The 23,358-nt window shown below is 43.8% G+C and overlaps 1 protein-coding gene across 7 annotated transcripts in view; it reads left to right on the top strand.

The window, feature by feature from the left end:
- THADA (THADA armadillo repeat containing) overlaps window positions 1-23,358 on the top strand; it is a 288,553-nt gene that overhangs the window by 63,365 nt on the left and 201,830 nt on the right. For all 7 annotated transcript variants that reach the window (XM_073339065.1, XM_073339064.1, XM_073339066.1 and 4 more), the window contains 3 exons: window positions 1,469-1,582; window positions 7,080-7,202; window positions 8,364-8,455. In XM_073339065.1, the coding sequence (XP_073195166.1) occupies window positions 1,469-1,582; window positions 7,080-7,202; window positions 8,364-8,455 (329 nt within the window). The remainder of the gene's footprint in view (window positions 1-1,468; window positions 1,583-7,079; window positions 7,203-8,363; window positions 8,456-23,358) is intronic.

Raw genomic sequence — 23,358 nt, 5'->3', positions numbered from 1 at the left:
TTAATCGCTATTACTTTTTTTGAGTTAATCGCATGAGTTAACTGCGATTAATTGACAGCCCTAGTAATTATACTAACCTAGTATTTCCTCCTTTCATCTACGTATGAAATAACTGCATTCTTCTTAGTCTTCATCATTATTTTGAATAGATAAAATACACCAGGTGAACATCCAAAGTGAGAGTAGTGGATGCATATACAACTGTTAACAATGTCTTATGGATAAAAGTTACACTGTTGAAATGCAACAGTTAAGATAATATAAGATAATTCATCTACATTACACATGCTGTGTTTTACAATGTGAATTTTATGGTAAAAAGAGAAATATATTAAGCATATCTAAAAAGAAAAAAGTAATGACTCAACTTTAATATAGTCATAATTTATTTCTTGCATGAAACTTACAAGTTGGGGCAGAGCGTTTGTGTGCGTGTGTCTAGCTGGAGCTTACAAGCTACATATACTTCATGCAACTGTCTGGCTTGTTGAATTCACATTCTCTTACAGTCTTGCAGTGGTTTTAAGCACTTTGAATCAACAAAACTAATGGCATGCACACATTTGCTTAAATGCACCTCAGTACAATTGAAGAAATATTCTTTAGTACACACTCAAATGGTTGTATCTAGAGCTGGTTGAAAAATTTTCAACCAAACTTTTTTCTGTTGAAAAATGTCATTTTGACAGAAAATTCCTTGGGGGAGGTTTCCAGGACCCAGGAAATTGGGACGTGGAGGATGGAGCTGGGAAGTGGGGGGAGACTAAGACTGAGAGATTTGACCAACCAGGACACCCCCACCAAAGAATTGCTAGTAGCTTGGTGGATAGGGCAGTCATGTAGGATGGTGGGGATCACAGGTTCAAGTCTCTGCTCTGCCTTATTCAGAGCAGTGAGTTGAACGTGGGTCTCCTACATCCTATGCAAGTCTCTGGCCAATGAATACTTAATTATTTATACAAAGTGGAACAGCTCCAGCAGAAGATACCGACAGAGAGACTGACTGTATGCCCTGGTGTTTAATGTTGCTATTATAATCTTAACCGATGAATTTTCTGCCTTTTTTGGTTCTGTGTGTGTGTGTTTGTTTGTTTGTTTGTTTGTTTGTTTTGTGAGGCTGAGTGTTTGAAAACGAGACCTTTTGAAAAATGTTTCATGATAATTTTCAAAAAGGTCTCATTTTCATTTCACATTAGAATGAAACAGTTTTCAAAAAAGTAAATGTTTTTGCAGGATGGTATTGTTTTCCAACCAGCCCATGTCGTATCAAAACTATATATTTTCTTCAAACAAAACAAAAAAACAGGATAAAATCGAAACTATTGTGCAAGTTTCCCTGTGGTGCTCAAGAGTGATCAGACACTCTGCTGTAATATCTTATATATGTATGAGAGAGAGAGATGGTAACTGGGCAGTACTGTTAGTAGATAGAATAACTAATTACTTACGACTTTTTACCCTCCCTTAGGCTTTGTTGGCTTCGGAACCGAAGAAGAGTAAAACAAGCTTACTGAAAATGACAATGAATGAGTTAATATCTTTGGCTGTACCTGTGAATGAATCACCCAACATAATCCCTCAGGTGAGAAGTAAAACACATAATGATGTTAGGAAATAAAGTTCCCAAAACAGTCCTTTGTCAACCAGTTAAAACAAGTTATGTGTTTTTTAAAAGTAGATGTAATTCATTTTTTTTGATCCACAGACATGCTAAAGTTTAGTTTCTTGAAGCATCCAGAGGTTGTGGAGTTATTGGACTCTTCATGCAAATGAAAGAGACATGTTCTGAACAAAAATACTAAACATTCTATATTGACCCCTTCATGTGGTGAAAGTATACTAATTCCATTTTATTAGAATTTGCATAATCAGGTTATTGCCCTGTAATATTTCTGAACAAATGATGAGTAAATTTTAGTATTAAGCAAACTCCCATTTGGAGTAAATAAACAGTAGTTTGTGTTCAATACATAGTATGGAACAGTAATGAGAACACACACTGAAAAATGACTATTCATACGTAAATATATGATCATTAACTTATATTTGTAAATCTTAAAAGTAATTGGTCCAATTTAACGTCAAACATCTTTATGTTTCAACATTAAAGTAGCAGTACTTTAAAAACTTGATAGCTGAGCATGGTTTGTAGTTAGCTAACTTCAGTGTCTGTAGTATTTAGTTACTATGCCAGCTCGTCCGCTAGTGCAAATTTATGTAGCTCCATCAAAGTCCAACTTCAGTGATTACCATCAGCTGAAGATCTAGCCCAGTATGTGTAGGGAAGTACAAGAAAATACTATGTATGTTGAGAGAGCCCAAGTATTAATCTTAGCTTAAAATTGGCACTCTTTCGTAAACACCTGTTCCAGGTGGGGTTTTGTGTGTGTGTTTTTTATCTAATTTTTGAGGCCACATCTACACTATACATTTTATGTTGACTCATGGTACTTGGCATACAGCTGCCGTGGTTAGTACATTGCTTGTATGCATGCATACTTGGCTCCTTGTGTTGGTGGTGTACTTACTCATCAGGAGTGCTTGTATCAATGCAGAGAATGGTGCACCAAGGTAGGTATCCGACCATGCAACTCGCCATCATTCAGCACGTTGGCTTTTGAGACCTTTTGACATTGCATGATGGGGCCAAAATGAATCGTGCAGAGATGACTGGGTGCATGGGGTGAATTTCCCAGTATGCAACTGTCTCTCTCCCATAATGTTATCTATATCCCATAATTTTCTCACTTTTTTTCAAAATCCCACAAACTCATGTGGCCTTCCTCATTGTCTAACATCTCTGAGAGACACACGGTGGCTGCATACCTCTGTACTATTGTCATGAGTGTTGCAAGCACAGGGTGCACAATCCTGGGGTATTTGCAGAGCCGTAAGGGCCATGAAGAAAAGGAGTACTTGTGGCACCTTAGAGACTAACCAATTTATTTGAGCATAAGCTTTCGTGAGCTACAGCTCACTTCATCGGATGCATACCGTGGTAAGGGGCATGGTCATTCCTTGGAGGACTGATTGTTGTGGAACATAGAACCAATTCAAGGATTTTGGTGGCGTTCATGGAACAGCTGCAGATGATGGAGCACTGCTTCTGGGCCTGAGAAACAGTCACTGACTGGTGGGATCGCATCGTTATGCGAGTATGGGATCATAAGAAGTAACGGCAGAACTTTTGGATGCGCAAGGTCACATTCCTGGACCTGTGCGCTGAGTGTGCCCCAGCCCTCTAGCACAGTGATGCCAAAATGAGAGCTGAACTGACAGTGAAGAAGTGAGTAGTGATCGCACCGTGGAAACTTGCAATGCCAGATTGCTACTGGTCAGCTGGGAATCAATTTGACGTCCTCCACTGGGGATGTTGCGATGCAAGTGTGCAGGGCCATTAATCACCTCTTGCTGTGCAGAACTGTGACGCTCAGCAATGTGCAGGACATAGTGGATGGATTTGCAGCAGTGGGGTTTCTGAACTGTGGGTTTCTGAACCCAGCCTACTGCTTGCTCCCCTGGTTCATGAAGCTGCACACCAGCCATCTCAACAGCACCAAGGAACAGTTCAACTACCTGCTCAGCAGGTGCAGAGTAACGGTTGAATGTGCTTTTGGTCATTTGAAGGGATTCTGGCATTGTTTACTCATGAGGTTGGACCTTAATAAGAAAAATATCCCAATTGTTGTAGCTGCCTGCTGTGTCCTGCATAACGTCTGTGAAGCAAAGGGCGCAAAGTTTCCACAAGGGTGGAGGATGGAGCTGGAGAGGCTTTCTGCTGAGTTTGAACAGACAGATGCAAGGGCTATTGGAAGCGTGCAATGCAGAGTTATATGGTTCAGGGAGGCTTTGAAAGACCATTTTCACAGTGAGCCGGAGTAGTATGTGGTAGCGTTGTAGTGTGGTCTGTCTGGCCCTGATCTTTGTGGTCTGGTAGGAAATGTGTGGTCAATGCTGTACATGTAGGAATATAACATTGTCAATGCACCTATTAATGTTGTTTGTGAATGATTCTATGAGTTGCATAATGCATCCGATGAAGTGAGCTGTAGCTCACGAAAGCTTATGCTCAAATAAATTTTAGTCTAAGGTGCCACAAGTCCTCCTTTTCTTTCGATGAGTTGTGTGACACTTTGTAATTAGTTGCTTTCAGAGCTGCAGAGTGCTCGGCAGCATGTTCTGTGAGCTAATAAATATAAATTACTTTCCAAATAATAGACTTTTTTATTCTGTAACAATCAGTGAAAAACCCAATGCAGTTTTACAACAAATACTTTTAAAAACATAATAAATAAATTAAGAGAACAGAACTTATGAAGGGGAAGGATCATTCATGTCCATTTAAACTACACATACTCCAACTGTGGCTTTCACAGGTCAGTGTATGTGAAGATGTGACTGTTTTTAATGTCCCCCAGGATGGAGTAGTAGGGGTAGTGTAGCAATCTCTGATGCCAGGTGGAATGTTGTGAGGAGGGTGAGGGTTTAGGGACCTCCCAATGTTGAGTTCTCAGTGGGCTTCAAAGGAATGTGAGCCTGGGAGCTGCTTCAGAGTCTGCCTGAGAAGCCCCATTATGTCCTGGTGGATCTCCTTCTCCTTTTCCTGTTGGGACTCGTGCGCCTTTCTTCTCTCCATTCTTTCCTTCTCCATGGTATCTGTAACGTTCATCCTCCAGGCCCCCATGTTCATGGTCTGATACAGCACTGGCTTACAGATCTTATTGAACATATCATCCCGAGTGCTCTTTCTCCACATCTGGCTCAGGCATTCTGTGAGTGTGGAGTGGTAGACCCTGAAACCTGCAATGGCAGCAGCTGAAGATAAAATGCACAGAGGTAACATTGTCAGTGCATTCACTACGGAAAGCAAAACTTGAGGTGCTGAACTCACTCCCCTTGCTCCTCTAAAGTTTTCAGTACAGCATTCTCACTTCTTCTTGGGAGCATGGCCTGCTGGGGGTTGGTGTTGCATGATTCTAGTAGTATAGGGCAATGGCAGTGAATACTGGCACCGTTTTCCACAGGCGCTGGTGACTTCAGCTTTTATCTCACTGCTGAGGATAACAAAGGCAGAGAGAGAGCACAGCTGCTTTGGGTGTCCTTAAATTGCCTGGGGCCATATGCTGCTAGCTTATGTACTGCAATGGTGCCTGCCAAGGTTATCGCTGAGTGGAGTGGGAAAGCATTCTACCACGGAGGAAGAAATAGGGCAGCCCTTCCTGGAAATCTTCGGCAGAGGATTGCAGAGTACCGCCATGAACGTTTCATTGAGATCTCTCAAGAGGATTCCAGGGACATCGCTGTGTACATTTAAAAAAACAAACAAACAACAACTCCTTATTGCTCCCCCTGCTTGACTCTGTAGGCGAATGAAAAGCAGATAGCAACTCTACTACCCTTGGTTGTACCACTACCTCTTCTAGCATGAGTAAACTAAATTATTGAAAAACCAAAAGATGTGTCTTGCTACTCTGGGAGCGCCATCTCTGTAAGTGAAAATGTATCTGCACACTTACCCAAGGTTCCTTCCCCTGCATTGGGCTCGCCTGTGCTTGACTGGTGGGACTGGGTGGACTGCAGTGGAGTCAAAAACAGGCTCAGTGTGCAGCTCGATCCCTTTGGCACCTATCCCCTATACTTCTCCTTGCTATTCATGGCAGGGGTCTGTGACTCAACCTCCTCAGAGATGTACACAATGCTGTGGACAGTGGTGGTGGTGTCTTTGCTGAGTATGGCATGTGGCTTTTTGTAAAAGTGGCAGGTCTGCGGCTTGGCCCTGGATTGATTGTTGGCTTCCCTGCACCCTTCTGGTATGCCTGCCACAGCTCCTTGGCTTTCATGCAGCATTGGTGCTGGTCCCTGTCAAATCCCTTCTCCTGCGTCCCATGAGCAATCTGAAGATGTTGATGTTTCTCTGGCTGCTTTGGAGCTGAGCTCTTCTTCCCACAGGCCAGGAGATCCAATATCTCCTGTCTGCACCAGGCAGGAGTGTGTCTGGAGCATGTAGCTGACATGGTCAGCTGGGCAGTTATACACAACAATGGAGAGCTGCTATGTGTGCTTGCCAAGCCAGGCAATCAGGAAAAGGAATTTCAAAAATTCTTGAGGCTTTGAAGGGGTGTGGGGGTGGAGGCTTCCGCTCTTTGTGACCTCTTGGCAGTAGTTCAGAATGCCTGACCAGAGTGGTCAGTCTGGGGCATTGTGGGACAGACAGCTGCTGGAGGACGGTTAGGGTTAACATAAGTACCTCTACCTCAGCATCTGCATTTGCATAGCATTAACCTAAGTACATCAACTGTGACTCTACATTGCTTGGGGAGATGGTGTTACTATGTTGGCATAACGAGGCGCTTACATCTGTGGAAGACAAATTTGAGTGTAGACACATGCACAATTAAGTCGACATAAGGTGCCTAACTTTGTAGTGTAGACCAGGCCTGAATCAAAGAGTATCTTTTTTTTTTTTTTTTTCCTTCTTGGTTGACAAATTTCACCATCATGTACCTGAAGCTCAAAAAAGGATGATCAAATTGACTTTACTGACAAGGTTTGGTGCTTCAGATAATCCTGAGAAATTTTGAAAATCCTCTCCTCATGGAGAGGAAAAAGTGCAACTTTTATGGCTTGATTTTACTTGTAATACAGAAGGTTCAGCATTATTTGTCCAGGATAGATTGCTAAGCATTACAACTTTACTAGCTGTATTAAAGAATTTGACACTCATTTCGTCATATGTTTGCTGCTGTTAAAAATATAAATACATTTATATTGTTTAGTTTCTTTCATTCAAGAATCTCAGTGTTTCATAAATGTGGTGGTAGCTAGAAAAGTGAATCATTTCTTCATTATTTTTTTTTTAACTATGACTGCTTTTCAAAGCACTTTGCATAGTGCCATTGTATTGCTTTGATTGTTAATAGTGATATGCTGAATGGAATTTAAAGTGGAAATTAAGTGGCATAAATGAGTAAATGCATGGATTTGTTCATCTCCATGGCTATGGTTAAAGTATGTAATTTGAGGACTTTTCCAATAAAGTAGCATATATTACAAAACAAATAATTATTTTTTTCCCCCAGGTTCATTCTCTAAATATCCTGAGGGCCTTGTTTAGGGATACCCGCTTTGGTGAAAACATCATACCTTACATAGCAGATGGAATACAAGCAGCAATTCTAGGTTTTACATCCCCTGTCTGGGCAGTAAGTTAATCCTTAATATGTTGTATTAGGTTGGAGAAGCATGTGGTGATGGTGCTTATCAAAGCATTTGTATGTTTGTCAATAATTATGCCACAGCTGATGGAATTTTTATGAACTGAATGTTCATACGTATTACAGAATGTGATATATCATGGCACAATACTGGAGACAAATCACAGGAAAGCTGCAGTTTGGGTCTCAGTATTGTTATATCAATGTATTTTTTGTGTTGGTTTGATGTAATGCAGAGTGTACTTCTGTCTAATTTCAAGAGTGACAAAAGTAAATTATCTTACCAATTAAAAAAAAATCTGATTGGCTGATAGTGAGTCAGTGGTCATGTTAGTGAGACTCAACTAACTTTTTTTCTGGTCATTGGATTGGGTCTCAGTGCAAGATGGTTATTAGTATGTTATTTTTAAGGTCCAATAGCTCATGACCTGCCATGGCTAAAAATAAATGCTTTAGGCTACTGGAAACCTGGGCTTACGGTTGTTCCTTGTCCTTGATATAGCCCAAGGATATGTCTGAACTTTGCAGTAGTTCCCAGACTGATTATTCCGGAAAGCCTCACTTTCTTAATAGTACTTGCATCTGATTGATTGATTGAATGAATTTGTGATGATCTTTGCGGGTAAGGGAGATGAGCTCTGGACTGAGGTCTCAGTGTTTTGTGATTTATGAAAGCTGTGATTCTCATTGAACTGGTCCCTGGGCTAAAGGAGTTGGAGCCACTAGTAGATGTTCTTTTCCTTGTTTTAAAGATAGGGAAATGGGGCAGAGGTTAGTGATTTACGCAAGGTTACACGGGAAGTTTGTGGCAGAGTCAGGGATGGATGCCAGATTGCTTGCTTTCCAACCTTGATCTTTTAACCATTAAGCCACACAATCTTCTCCATTAAACCATTTTAGGGCACTGGAGTTCATTAAACTATTTGTCTGCTCTACTTACATGTTAAGTATTGTATAACAAAGTACTTTCACCTTCCTGTGCCTTTAAGAAGGATGCTAGATTAAGGTCCGTTTGTCTGGTCTGGCATGTAAAATGTTCTGTTGCTGTTTTAAAAAATTCTAAATTAAATTACAACTAAATTTAAAATCCAGTTTACAGTGCGATTTGAAAGCTGCTTAATACCTATTCCACGTTTCTTTATACATTAGGTGAGAAATTCCTCCACTCTTCTGTTTAGTACCCTGATTACAAGAATTTTTGGAGTTAAAAGAGGGAAGGATGAAAATTCCAAAAAAAATAGGTAAGCTCCATCTGATGCTAACTTTACTTTTGCAAAGCATTGCCTCAGCCAAGAATAATTTGAAAATGTTGCATGCTTTTATGGATTTATGTGAAGAATAATGTTATGAAAACATCTCGAATCGTTTAAACTGTGTTGCCAAGATTAAGCTCTTGAGTCAAAAATATCTCCTGTAACACTGAACATTAATTTAAATTTAAAGTGTAATTTTACAGAAGGGGCCTGATCCTGAAAGATGCTGAGCATCTACAGCTCCCAAAAACTTCAATGGGAATTACAGTGGTCAGCACATCTTAGGATCAGACTCCAAAATGATCCTCCAGAAGTTGAGTAACTGGTCCATCATTTTCAGAGCATCAGGACTCCCAGGGAATTGCAATGTATTCATTTTTGAAATGTCTGCTATTTTTACTATACAGCGACTCATCTTGCTGGTCTTAGGAAACAATTTTATTTTTGTGTATAATTAACTGTGGATGTTCTGGCTCTAGTGGTGGCTCATAGGGAGTTCTGAAATATTTACTGATCGCAGACAGATGTATTGCTGTTGTTGACACTTCTTACTGCTCTGTAATTGCAGGAATTCCATGACAAATAGATGAAACATCATAATTACTACCCAAAAATTAGAGCAGTACCATACCCCCCAAATTAGTTACTATGATTGTATTAATGTTGGATGGTGAAAGGGGAGGCAACTTCCAAATACAGCTGGGAAAAAGGAGATCATGTGTTCAAATCTCACCTCTGCCGATTGTGACTTAATTGGTATCACAGAGACTTTATGGGGTAGGTCTCATGATTGGAATTTAGGTATGAGGGATATAGTTTGTTCAGGAAGGACAGGCAGGATAAAAGACGAGGAGGTGTATATATGGGTATAAACTATATATGTGCTTGTTTGGATGTCTGAAAAGAGGAGAGATGCAGACCAGTTGAAAGTCTCTGGGAAAATATAAAAGGGGTTAAAAAGGGAGGGGTGATTTCATTGTTGGAGGTCTATCGACCACCAAATCAGGAACAGGAGGTGGATGAGGCATTTCTAGAACAAATAACAGCAATATCCAAGACACAAAACCTGGTAGTAATGGAGGACTTTAAATACCCAGACAGCTGTTGCAAAAGTAATACAGCCGAACCCAGAATTTTCCATAAGTTCTTGGAGTGTATAGGGGACAACTTTTTGTTTCAGAAAATGGAAACATGGTTATTGGCCCAATGGTTTGGGGAGGGAAGCAGTAGGTGTGAGAGATCTTGATTTTAGTTAGGCTTTTGATGCAGTCCCACAGGATATTCTCATAAACAAGCTAGGGAAATACTGTCTAAGTGAAATTACTATAAAGTGGGTGCACATCTGGGTGAAAGACTGTTCTCACAGTAGTTATCAGTGGTGTGCTATCAAACTGGGAGGATGCATCTAGTGGGATCCTGTAGGGTCAATCCTGGCTCTGGTACTATTCAATACTTTTCATTAATGACTTGGATAGTAGAGTGGACAATATGCTTATAAAATTTGCAGGTGACATGAAGCTGGGAGATGTTGCAAGCACTTTGGAGGACAGGATTAGAATTCAAAGGACCTTGAAAAATTGGAGAATTTGTCTGAATTCAACAAGATGAAATTCAATAAAGACAAGTGCAAATTTTCACCTAGGAAGGAAAAATGAAATGGACTATTATAAAATAGGGAATAACTGATTACGTAGTAGTACTACTGAAAAGAATTTGGGAGTTATAGTGCATCACAAATTGATATGAGTCAACAATGTGATGCAGTTGCAAAAAAGGCTAATGTTATTCTGACTTGTGTGTAAGACATGGGAGGCAATTGTCCTGTTCTGCTCTGCACTAGTGAAGCCTAAGCTGGAATACTCATTCTGGGCACCACACTTTGGGAAAGAGGTGGACAAATTTTCTTTATAAAAACAAGTGGTTTGTTTAATTCACACGAAGAGAACATCCTGCCACACACACTTATTTCGTATTTGTAAATTATAGGGCACACCAAAGTATGGGTGTTTCATATTCAGTTACTTTGTCATTTTCTCCTTCTCCCCTGCCTAACAATGTGTACCTGTCCAGTGAGGTACAAACCCTGTATAAAAGACTAGGAAATAAATATAAAAAACTTTATTTAGTGACAGCTAAGACTACATCAGTATAGACCCTATCTATGCAAAACCTGAAAAGCATGGAAGTAACAAGTTAAGGGAAAAGTCTCCTGCATTTCTAGCCTTTTTCACATTGCCTACAATGCTATAGATAACGCTCTAATGCTCCATAAGGTTTTCACTTCCTCATCTGACTGATACCAAAAGGCAATATGTACCTCAGCTTCTTCATACTCGTATTCTAATGCAAAACCTTAACTGAGACCTCAGCAGTATTAAGGCAGCCTAGCTCCCCAGATGTATGGAGTCAATATGTGATAGACGTTCTGATCTGTTGTTACAAGAGTGTCTGAGGTCTGTTCAGGTTTTGCAACAGAGTGCAGCTTTCATGAAGTTGCATGTCTATATCTGTTGGAGGTAGTTTGCACAGGCAACCTTAATTCTGTCATTTCCCTACTTTTGAGTGCTTGACACTGCAACCTCAGTGTTCTTTTAATATAGGGTTTTTAAAATATATATGTTAAATGGATGTTGTCAACTTAAATTTTACTTCTCTCTGAAACTTCTTTGTTCACTGTTAAAGTAACACCCAGTGATTACTATAACTGAAAGATTAGAATAGAAAATATTTTTTCTGTCTTTTCGGATTGTTTACTTTTGTGCATTAGACAGGACTTCGGGTGTAGTCAGTTTTATTGTTTCTTCTTCGAGTGCGTATTCATGTCAATTCCAATTTTGTGTGCGTGCGGATGTGCACAGTAGCTGGAAGATTTTTCCCTTAGCAGCAGCCGTAGGGTCAGCCTGGGCTCTCCCTGGAGTCACACCTTCCTGACTCCCAATATAGTGCCCTGCCGACCCGCCACCCCCTCTGTTCCTTCTTACCTCCAGTGGCAGTAGCTGGAACTTCCCTGGCTCTTGCTCCGGTAAGTGGCTTAGCAGCTTGACTCTCATTGTATACTTCTTGTTTAGTCAGTTAGTATAGTTTGTTACCTAGTTAATTATTCGTAAGTTCTGTTGCGGGGTTTTCCCCCGTCCCCTGTCCTTGCTGCCCCCAGGGCATGCTGTGATCCCCAGGTTTCAAGACCTGCAAGGACTGCGTGAAGCGCATTCCAAAGAGTGATCCCCCACACCTCTTGTTTGTGGTGTCTGGGCGAAGGTTACCAAAAAGACCGCTGTAAAATATGTTGGGAATTCCAACCAAGAACCCTGAAAGAGAGAGAGCAGCGGCTTAAAATCCTCCTCATGGAGGCAGCTCTTTGACCACAGTAGGATCCCAGTGCCAGGGACCCTACCACCAGCACGTTGTCTTCGATGCGGAGTGTGTCGGTGCCCTCTTGGAGGGACCGGGTGCCGAAGAAAGACTCTCCCAAGGAGCCTTTGCACTGTCATGGAGCGTCTCAAGGACACTCCAGCCTTCGGCACTGGTCCCAGTCGTCGGTGTAGAAGAAGAAGAGGGTCAAAAGGGGTCAATCCCCAATACCTAGACCCAGAGACCAGCCATCAGTGGCACCACATTCGGATCACAGCTTTGAGACGCAAGGGGTGGCCACGTCGACTCCTGCCCAGGGGAGGCAGTCAAGTCCAGGCCAGTCGCATTCGCTGAACCCCTCTGAGAACCTGCTGCTTCCATCCACTCCTAAAGCATTTGGGGCAGCACAGGACCTGCTCAGACTCATGTCTTCATTCTCGCCCCCCAGGCACCGCAGGCTCCATCCCGTCTTGTGCAGTCTAAGGGAAAGCTGGCTATGGTGTTGTGCCGCTCCCTGTCACCTCGGCAACCACAGGCTCTGGCACCTCCGTCCAGAGAGCGAAGTTGGTCCCTGGACTCCTGACGCTCCACATCAAGAGGTGCAGCACCGCCTTGGTCCTCGTATTCCGAGGCTTCCGAATCAGAATCAGATTCGTACCGCTCCGACTATAGGAGGAGCAGAAGGTCATCCTCCAGGCACCATAGGAGGTCCTCACTGAGGCAGTCGGCCCCTCAGTGGCAGAACCTAGCTCAGTGGCCCTTCTGGACTCCATCAGCTTTCGACCAAGCCCAGGGTCCAAGCCAAGGCTCTCACTTGGATGCCACTTCAGTCATGTCCGCTACCTTTGTCCCAGCACGTCCAGCGGCCGAGCAGCTACCTGCGGCATCGATGTTGGCGTCTGCGTCAACATTGCTGACGTCGACACCAATGGTGGTGCGCCTTTTGGCAGTGCCTTCAGCACCAGAGTGGCCAGTGGCTCAGGTCACGATGCTGACAGTGCCCTCGGCACCGGCTCCTGCGACGGCACCGGCACTGATGGCATCCTCGACATTGCCTGCACTGATGTCGATGACCACCTGGGCGCAGACACACCGCATAACAGCGCCTCTGGCACCGACGTGGGGGGCGACGTTGACACCTGTGCTGGCACTCCTCTTGGCACCGAGGCCGGACCAGCCCATCCCTGTCCCCACTGGCTCACGTGATCCTTCTGGCGGAGATGGAAGTGAACAGCCACCTCCCTTAGACGCCTCCTCCTTATCTTCCCCAGATGAGGCGCTTGCAGGCGCTACCATTGCCCCAGCCCTGGAAGACTCCAAGGTGTTGCAGTAGTTGCTGTACCGGGTCGCACAGGGTCTGGGCGTTAACACAGAAGAAGTTACGGATGATGCAGACCCTATGGTAGACATCCTGGCCCCTTCGGGCCCTTCCCGTATGGCCTTACCACTAATTAAAACCATCCTGGATATGACCAGGACCCTGTGGCAGACCTCAGCCTCCCTTCTGCCTATTGCCAAGTGCAATAAACGGTGGTACTTTGTGCCCTCCAAGGGCTATGAACATTTATACACCCACCCACAGCCTGACTCTCTGGTGGTGGACGCTGCAAATCAGAGAGAGAGGCAGGGTTTCCAAGGACCTTCCCCCAAGACTAGGGACGCGAAAAAGCTTGACCCTGTTCGGGTGGAAGATCTATTCCGTGGGGGAACTACAACTCGGAATCTCCAACCAACAGGCCATCGTCAGCAGATACGCCTACAATACCTGCTCGGCGATGGCTAAGTTTACAGAGTTGCTCCCCTCAGACTGCCAGGCCGAGTTCTCGGCTTTGGTCGAGCAGGGGAGGTTGATCTCCAGGGCATCTCTGCAAGCAGCACTTGACTCAGCAGACGGTGCTACTAGAGTCATGACCACGGGTGTAGTCATGAGAAGGGGCTCATGGCTCCAGGGATCGGGTCTCCCCTTTGATACAGGACCTGCCTTTTGAGGATGAGACTCTATTTTCTGAGAAAACAAACAAAAGGCTAAATAGCCTGAAGGACTCCAGAGCCACCCTCAGGTCCCTGGGCCTCTATACATCCTCCAATCAGCGGAGACACTTCTGCCTGCAGCCTACCCAGAGGTTCGGTCAGCAGAACTGCTAAGATGGCTTCAGAAGACCGTAACAGAAGTTGCAGGGGAAGGCTGTGTCAACCTTCCGGTTAGAGCTTGGGACAACCAAAGCAGTCTTCCGGCCCCAAGCCTGCCTTTTTGAAGGTACAGTTGAGGACTGTGTACCACACCTGGCAATGGATCCTTACCTTCTCGTCCTGATTATCCCCTTTCTACTATGCATGGTCCTGTATCACCTCGGACCGATGGGTGCGCCGCACGGTAGACGGGATACGCCATCCAATTCTGTGCCCTCCTACCCTTCCACCCCCTTCCTTGTCCCTCTTCAGGATCCTTCTCACGAGCAACTCCTTATTGAGAAAGTGCAATTGCTCCTATCTTTAGTGGCAGTGGAGGAGGTTTCTTGGGAGCACAGGAGCAAGGATTTTTATTCCCAGTATTTCCCAATACCGAAAGCCAAAGGCGGCCTCAGGCCCATCCTGGACCTGCGGAAGTTTATAAAGAACTCAGGTTCCTCGTGATCTCTCTGACCTCCATCATTCCCTCTTTGGATCCAACAGACTGGTATGCTGCCCTTGACTTGAAGGACGCATACTTTCATATTGTGATCACTCAGCCGCACAGGAAGTACCTCAGGTTCGTGACACCCACTAACAATTTGCAGTCCACCCGTTCGGCCTGTCAGCAGCACCTTGGGTTTTCACCAAGTGCATGGCAGTTGTCTCTGCGTTTCTGCGCGGGCAACAGGTTCAGGTGTTTCCTTACCTCGATGACTGTCCGATCAAGGGCCGCTCCAAGACCCAAGTGGAGGTTCAGGTCAAGTTTATCAGAGCCACCTTTGTCAACCTGGGTCTCTTTTTAAACGAAGCAAAGTCCACTCTGTCCCCCGTCCAGAGGGTAGAGTTTATAAGGGCAGTATTGGACTCAATCCAGGCCAGGGCATACCTACCGCAAGCGAGGTTTCAGGCCCCGACTGATACCTTTTGAGGCCTCAGACAGTTTCCCACCGCCACAGCAAGAAACTACCTGAAGCTTCTGGAACATATGGCGGCTTGTACCTATGTGGTGCAGCATGCCAGGCGCAGGCTACAACCTCTTCAGTCGTGGCTGGTGTCAGTGTATTGCCTGGCCAGAGACCACCTGGACAGGATAGTGACCCTACCTCACCCAGTTCTGGACTGCCTCCTGTGGTGGCTCGACTCTCAGGAGATATACTCAGGAGTCCCCTTCACCAGTCCATGGCTGTCCATGTCTCTAGTGACAGATGCATCAGACGTGGGCTGGGGAGCACATCTAGGAGACTGCAGGACTCAAGGTCTTTGGTCTCAGGCGGATCTGGCTCTCCACATCAATGTCAGAGAGCTGAGAGCTGTGCACCTGACGTGCCAGGCTTCCAGGCATACTTAAAAGACAACGTGCATCAGTCATTATGGACAACACCACTGCAATGTTCTATATCAACAAACGGGGGTGCATGCTCCTCTCCCCTGTGCCAGGAAGCCCTCATACTGTGGGACTTCTGTGTAGAACATTCAATACACCTACAAGGGTCGTACCTCCCCAGGGTACAGAATGAGCTAGCGGACCACCTCAGCAGGTCGTTTCATGGCCACGAGTGGTCCCTTTGCCCAGACGTCATGATTTCAATCTTTCAGGGGTGGGGCTTTCACCATGCAACACAGCAGGAAGTGCCAGCAGTTCTGCTCCTTCCAGAATCTCAGCCTGGGCTCCAGAGCAAATGCATTCCTCCTCCACTGTGGAGGTCGTCTCCTATATGCCTTTCCGCCCATACCGCTCATTCACAAGGTGCTCCTCAAGATCTGGAGGGAACGAGCTCAGGTTATATTGATAGCTCCAACATGGCCCTGACAGCCCTGGTACACATCTCTCCTAGACATGTCTGTGGAAGCCCCAGTCATGCTGCCACTCTTCCTGGACCTTCTGACGCAAGATCATGGTTGTCTTCAACACCGAACCTCGTGTTGCTTCACCTCACGGCATGGAACCTCCATGGTTGAAACCGATGGAGCTTTCCTGTTCAGAACAGGTTAGACAAGTCCTCCTTGGCAGTAGAAAACTCTCCATGAGAGCTACCTACCTTGCCAAGTGGAAGAGATTTTCAATCTGGTCGGCGCAGTACCATTCATCCCCAACTCTGGCCCCAGTGCCACCTTTTCTGGACTACCTCCTCCATCTGAAGCAGCAGGGGCTTTCGTTGTCATCGATAAGGGTGCACGTAGCCACCATCTCCACCTTTCACTGGGGCAAGGAGGGCTGCTTGGTGTTTGCTACCCCTATGGTCAGCTGGTTTTTAAAAGGGCTCGACAGTCTATATCCTCACGTCCAACAGCCTGCCACAGCCTGGGACCTCAACCCAGCCCTTTGTAAACTAATGGGACCGCCCTTTGAGCCTTGGGCAACGTGCTCCCTCCTCTCTCTCTGTCTCTTACAAGGTGGCATTTCTGGTGGCGATAACCTCGGCCAGGAGGGTGTCTGAACTCAGGACCTTAACCTCAGAGCCCCCTTATACTGTGTTCTGTAAGGACAAGGTGCAGCCTAGACCTCACCCTGTTTTCCTTCCAAAGGTTGTATCACAGTTTCACATTAACCAGGACGTCTTTCTCCCGGTATTCTACCCTAAGCCGCATTCCAGTGGCAGGGAGCAGAGACTCCACTCTCTTGATGTCCTCAGAGCACTAGCTTTTTACATTGAGAGAATGAAGCTGTTCAGAAAATTGGTCCAGATGTTCGTGGCAGTGGTGGACAGAACGAAAGGTCTGCCTGTGTCGTCACAATACATTTTGTCATGGATCACATCCTGCATCCGCGAGTGCTCCAACCTGACAGGGGTTCCTGCACCCCCGATTACTGTGTACTCCACCAGGGCGCAGGCTTAGTCAACAGCATTCCTGGTACAGGTCCCCACTTGGGAAATCTGCAGAGCAAGGATTTGGTCCTCTATCCGCACTTTCACCACTCACCATGCAATTACTCAGAAGGCCAGAGACGATGCGGCCTTTTGATGAGCAGTGCTCCAGTCAATGGATGACTCTGACACCAACTCCTGAACTTGGGCTTGCGAGTTACCTGATTGGAATTGACATAAATAAGCATATGAAGAAGAAAGAATGGTTAATCACCTTCTTGTAACTGTTGTTCTTCGAGATGTGTTGTTCATGTCCATTCCAATACCCACCCTCCTTCCCCTCTGTCGGAGTAGCCGGCAAGAAGAAACTGAGGGGGTGTAGGATCAACAGGGCACAGTACTGGGCACCATGAAGTCGTGACTCCAGGGGGTGCCCAGGCTGACCCTACGTCTGCTGCTCAGGGAAAAATCTTCCAGCTACTATGCACGTCTGCGCGTGCACACACCTGATTGGAATGGTCATGAACAACACATCTTGAAGAACAAGAGTTACAAGAAGGTGAGTAACCGTTCTTTCCCTTGTATAATCAGTGAGCTAATCTCGCACAAACGGGGCGAGACAGAAAAAAGCTTTTTAATAGAAGGGGAAAATGAGTGTAGAACTATGAAAATTGACAGGTCCTCAAGAAGGTGCGTGACCCGAAACTGCTTTCAGCTTTTTTTTTCTCCTTAAGTTGACTTGTTTTCAACTTCATGGCAATTAGTTTATAGGAAAATGGTTTATTTTGCTAGCTTAGTTATAATGTTTGTCATATACAGTAATGCATGAAGCTAAATTCACTTAATGTTTAAAACGATTTTTCTTCAGCAATTGCATCACTTTTGTAATTATAAGTGCCACTAGGTGTCGCTATTGTTGCATATCTTTTCATACAATATTCACTGTATAACTGCAATTACACAATAACGTTAGGTTGACACAGAAAATTCTCCTGTCCTTCCATATATTTGTCCAGTATGTTTGCTGTTTTACTGGAACAAAATCCTTATATTAAAGCCTAATAATGTTTAGTTTAAATTTTTGGCAGTTTGTCATTTAAAACTTTAAAATTTCAATGTCATAAGTTAGGCACTAAATTAAAATTAGCCTGGTTTTCAGTGGTACTGAGCACCTGAAGTCCCATGACTTAATTGGGAACTGTGTGTGTTTAGTACTTCTGAAAATCAGGTGACTTCTTTAGGTGCCTAAATATGGATTTAGTGGCCTATATTGAGGTGCCTATGTATTACATTTGTGATCACAGTGCACACAGTGGTAAAACAAGATAACTGTATAGTTAGCAGGAAATGCTCTTCATTTTTTGGTAACTCCAATGGAACCAGTAGCGGTAACACAATGATGCTGCATTGTTGCTGGATAACTATGCCAATTTAATAAACTAAAAAACCCCACTGACAAAATAATCTTGTATTGTGTATATTGCAGTATGCACACTAAAATACATCAGAAATGCATTTTCAGAAATAATATTTGTGTTGAATCTTTAGAAATTTAACCTGGAACAAGAATGTCAGGTTATTTAGGTAACATTGAAATATTAGCTTATTTTCACTTTGCTTCTGTTACAAGGTTAGTATAGGAGCACTGTGTGTAGTCAAAATTACCTGACCTTCTCACTGTCGAATCTGAGACGGGGCCTTGCGTACTGCAGCTTTATTGCAGTATTGTTACTTATTCTGCTATCTGTACCAGGAAGACCAGGGACTTGAATCTGGGTTTACCCCCTCCCAGGGAGTACCCTAACCTTTGAGCTATTGACCGTTCTGGGTTGGTTGGTCTCTCTCTCTTGACCAAAAATTCCATCTGTGAAAAAAGTTTCTGTTTAGACAAATAGGCATTTTACAAACACACGAACAGCCAGCCTGAGTTGAAAAATTCCCGACTAGCTCTCCTCTACATCTGCCCCCTTCTCCACTTCTGTCTCCCTTACCCCCTTCCGTACAGTGCCCCTTCTCCCTTTATTTTCTTTCCATTTAGCTTATGCCTACCTAACTAAACTCACCTCTCCTCCTTCCCTCCCCCGAGGAAAAAATTGAGGAACGAATGTAACATTTGATGCCATCCCATTGTTCGCTCTGCTTGTGTTCTATCCCTGCCCCTACCCTTTGTCTGTCTTCTCTGTTTAGCTTGTAAGCTCTTCAGGGCAGGGAGAATTCTACTCTGTGTTTATACAGTGCCCAGTAAAACGGGCCCTGTTCGTGGTTGGTCCTTAGGCAGTAATCTAATAAACATGATGAATGATAATATGTGTATTGGACAGCATGCACACAGGGTTTATTTGTATTAGCATAAGTAAATAAAGGAAATTGATGACCTGAAAAATTAATGGTTGAAAAAGTAGAATATGACTGGTTCAGGAGACTTGGATCATGCTTGCTAATAAATGTTTACGATGGTGTATGAAGGGGGGGGTTGTACAGCTTGAAGTTGTAGTTTCTCCTTCCAGAGTTGTGATGAAAGGAAATCTTCTCTAGCTGCTTCTTATGTTAAGAAAAAAATGAATATCAAAATTCAAACACTCCTGATGTGCTTTACGGAGAGTAGTTTTGGGGATCTGGAATAACGATGGTTTGAATTCTAAATAATTTAACTTGAGCTATAATATTAAGAGTAAAATCACATAAAAATTCTGTTAACTAAAATGACGCCTTAAGTAAATGTTTTCATATACTTGAATTGGGAATATATGTCTGTAAACATTAGCATATTGGGGAAGAAGTAGATTTGGGAGAAAATTTGAGCGACATATTTGGGGCAAAATTTGGTCAACATGAGAATGAAGTGCTGTAATGGTGGAGGATGGCAGAAGGTTTCTGAAGCAGAGTGGATAGTTGGTAAGTTACTCAGGTTGTGTACGGCAGGGTACTGTGCAGTGTGGGAAGGCTGGCTGTGCACTAAGGACAGCTGACCACTCCCTGTTGGAGCCCTGCTGGGTGTGTTAGTTTGACTGCCCACGCAGTCTCAAAGGACTGCTAGGCAGCATCCTCCCTCTCATGCGGGAGAGACTCCCTGCATTCAACCCTTACACCATGGACCCACACAAGAGAAGCAAGAGGTTTGCTGTTCACAATTAATTAAATGACCGAGGTTTTCCCTTATGCAATCAAAATACAGTTCAAATGTGCTGATTCCACAAATTTTCAAGCACTCTGGCGGAACGTGCATTTTTGTTATTAATTTCTGCATAAGTATGAATTCCTTTTTTTCCTTTTAGTATTGCTACAGATCACAATTTACATTAAGCAAATGTTTGCTCTTGTGGTGTTTAGGATTAAGATTTCATTATGTGAAAGGAGAAGATGGCTTGAAGTGAAGAGATTCTAAAAATATAGTGCAATATACATTGTGAAACTGAATGCAGATCTTTGCATAAAAGTCAGAATAACTTAATTACTGCAGTCAGTGGAGCAAAATAAAATTAACAATGAAATTTGAATTAAAGTCCTATCGTGTAAGTGGTTCTTCTTCCTGCTCAAATGAGAAACAATATAAAGGATAAGACCTAAATATATATAAATCCAATATAAAGGATTTTCACATACATTCTAGCATATATCTATTTCAAAGACCTGGGAAACTTCCATTCTTTGGCTCATGTCCAGTGCCCATGGACATCACTGGGAAGACTGCCACTTACTTCAGAGTGTGCTGGGTTAGGTCCTTTTTCTCATTAAACACACACTTGTTTTTAAAAAGTGTAAATTCGTGGCCCCTGCTTTAGGTCTGGTCTGGACCTAAAATTCAGGTTGACCTAGCTACGTCATTCAGGGCTGTGAAAAATTTCACCCTGTGCAATGTCGTTAGGTCAACCTAACCCCCAAAGTAGATGCAGCTACATTGACAGAAGAATTCTTCCATTTACCTAGCTATCACCTTTTGAGGGGGTATATTTGTTACAGAGATGGAAAAACCCCTTCTATCACACTGCAGTGGTATAGCTGTGCTGATATAGTGCTTGTAATATAGACATTCCCTTTTTTTCCCCAGGTTGGAACAATCTGAAACTTTCTTTGAAGCAGTGCCCTTAGGCCTGGGATGAGGATTTGTGCGAGTAAAGAGTGATCGTTCTCTCAGATTGGCAATTGAGGTATTAATGGGTTCTAAAGAGAGTTCTGCCAGAGTCTCTGAAGGAAGAATGATGTCCTCAAGGGTGCAGACTCGGGGAGAGTAAGGGCTAGTCTACACTGGCAAAGCTAAAGTGCTGACACGGCAGCGCTTTAACGTGCCTTGTGTGGTCACGGCGCAGCACTTGGAGAGAGCTCTCCCTGCGCTCTAAAAAAACCACCTCAACGAGGGGTGCAGCTCCCAGCACTGGGGCACTGTTTACACTGGCACTTTACAGCGCTGCAACTGGCTGCACTTGAGGGTATTTTTTCACACCTCTGAGCAAGAAAGTTGCAGTGCTGTTAATTGCCAGTGTAGACAAGCCCTAAGGAAATCTCCCTGAACTTCCCACAGAGATGAAGAGGAGGATATTTCCATGAAGAAAAGCAGGGTCAGCCCACAACATTTTAGCACCTGAGGCGGGGAGCTCAAATGACGCCCCGATGCCCCCTCGCTTGGACCAAAACTTTGTAAGGTCTCCATTATGCCTTCTTTCTGTTCTTCTGCTCTCGTGGTACTTCTCTGCTACCTACCTCAATAAAGGAGAACTAACAACTTAAAATGCCTTGTTCAAAATTTTTAAGTAACACTTAACTTTCAAACGCCTGAACAGCAATGTAACTTTTCTTGTTTGCATAATAAACACTGGCATTTTTATGTTTGAATAATCAAAGTGGTGCTTTCCGTGCCTTCTTGGTTGCAAAGATTTGAACTGCTTCCTAAAGGTCCACAGTCTGGGCCAGCTCCTCCTCTATTGAGATGGTTGCAAGGCCGACCAACCTCCATTATGGAGTGTAGATGTGTTTTTATTAACTTCAGCTTGGAGAAGCTGTGTTCTCCACTGGCAACTGTTACAGGAAGTGTTAGAAGTATGCGCAGAGCAACAAAAGCATTTGGAAAGAGGGTGATCACCTTATTTGTGCACATATATTCCAGAACAGCCTTTGCAGTTGATCCTGCTGACATTTATCTTGAAAGTTCATCACCTAAATCACTCGCATCAATATTGCGCATGTCATCATGTGTCAACACTGTCTCTAGTGCCATGCATTGCTGGTGTAGGTCTTCTTCAGGTATAGTGAGGAGTTTTGGATATCATACAACATCCCAAATATACTGCTGTGTTCCTTGAGCTGCATGAAACATTCTTCAACTGACTGTATTGCACCATCTAGCACCTGGTTAAAGAATTCAACTTTGAATTGTTGTTTAGGGTCTCTTATGGGATTATCCCATGCCTTGTAATCAAAATGTCGTCTTCTTCAGTGACTCTTTTATTCTTGAATGTGTGGGAAAATAGCTTCAGTGTGAAGTTCCTCTGCCAACTTCTGTGCACGCTTCAGAACGTTTTGAAATGCCTCATCTGACCGGTAAGACTGTAGGTATGACTTTGCTTTGTCCAATTGTTCCATTGCTCCAGATATATCAAGGTCAACACCTTGGAGTCTCTTGCTTACAACATTTATTTCAAACAGTATGTCATGCCACAACACTAAGCCACACAGAAATTTGAAGTTACGTATGTTTCTGGTGATTCTGTTTCCCTCTGCCACTGTTCTCCCACGAACAGTTCCTGTCATAGCATTATCCTCCATAATGGCAACTGTGGCATCATCTGTCTTCCCAATTTGGTGTTTGATAGGCTTTATCGCCTCCACTCGACTTTCCCATTGTGTGACACTCAGTGGTTTCAGTGTCAGAGAGGATGTTCCCAGATGTGCTTCAAAATTTGCCATTGATGAGTTGATGCAGAGAAAAATACATAGATGCTTTGAATTACATTAAAAAAATCAGCAGCCTCACTAGAAGCTGATGCTGCATCACTGACCACCAAGTTCAATGAATGAAAACCACACGGGACAAAAAAGCTCGAGGGTTTAACTCTCAGATCCGTGTCTGCACTCCTCTGTTCTTTCCTCTCATGTTGGCACCATTATCGTAGCCCTGACCTCTCATGCCAGCTATTGCAATTCCCGTATCTTCCAGCTTTTTAAGAAGCACATTTGTCATACCAGCTCCTGTAGTATCATCAATGTCAATAGATTCTATAAAATGCTCTCTGACAGTCACCATTGCAGGGACATTTTCACTCGGTTCTGTTGTTGTTACAAAACGCACCATTAAAGTCATTTGTTCCGTATGGCTGATGTCAGGTGTGCAGTCCAGAATAACAGAGTAACATCTTGCGGACTTCAGATCTGCCACAATCTTCTGTTTGACTTTTGTTGCCAGTAACTGTATGATTTCATTTTGAATGGTTTTTCCAAGGTAGTGGTGTGTGTACATTTCTTGGGTGGTGACTCTTCTTAGATGCTCCTGGAGTACAGCATCAAACTCAGCCATCAGCTCCACAATTTTAAGGAAGTTTCCATTGTTTGGCACATACAGCTGATCTGAAG

The sequence above is a fragment of the Lepidochelys kempii genome, chromosome 3 (genome assembly GCF_965140265.1).
Source record: "Lepidochelys kempii isolate rLepKem1 chromosome 3, rLepKem1.hap2, whole genome shotgun sequence".
NCBI classification, from domain to species: domain Eukaryota; kingdom Metazoa; phylum Chordata; order Testudines; family Cheloniidae; genus Lepidochelys; species Lepidochelys kempii.
Note: the sequence above shows the minus strand (reverse complement) of the source record. Positions and strands in the feature narration are given on the sequence as shown.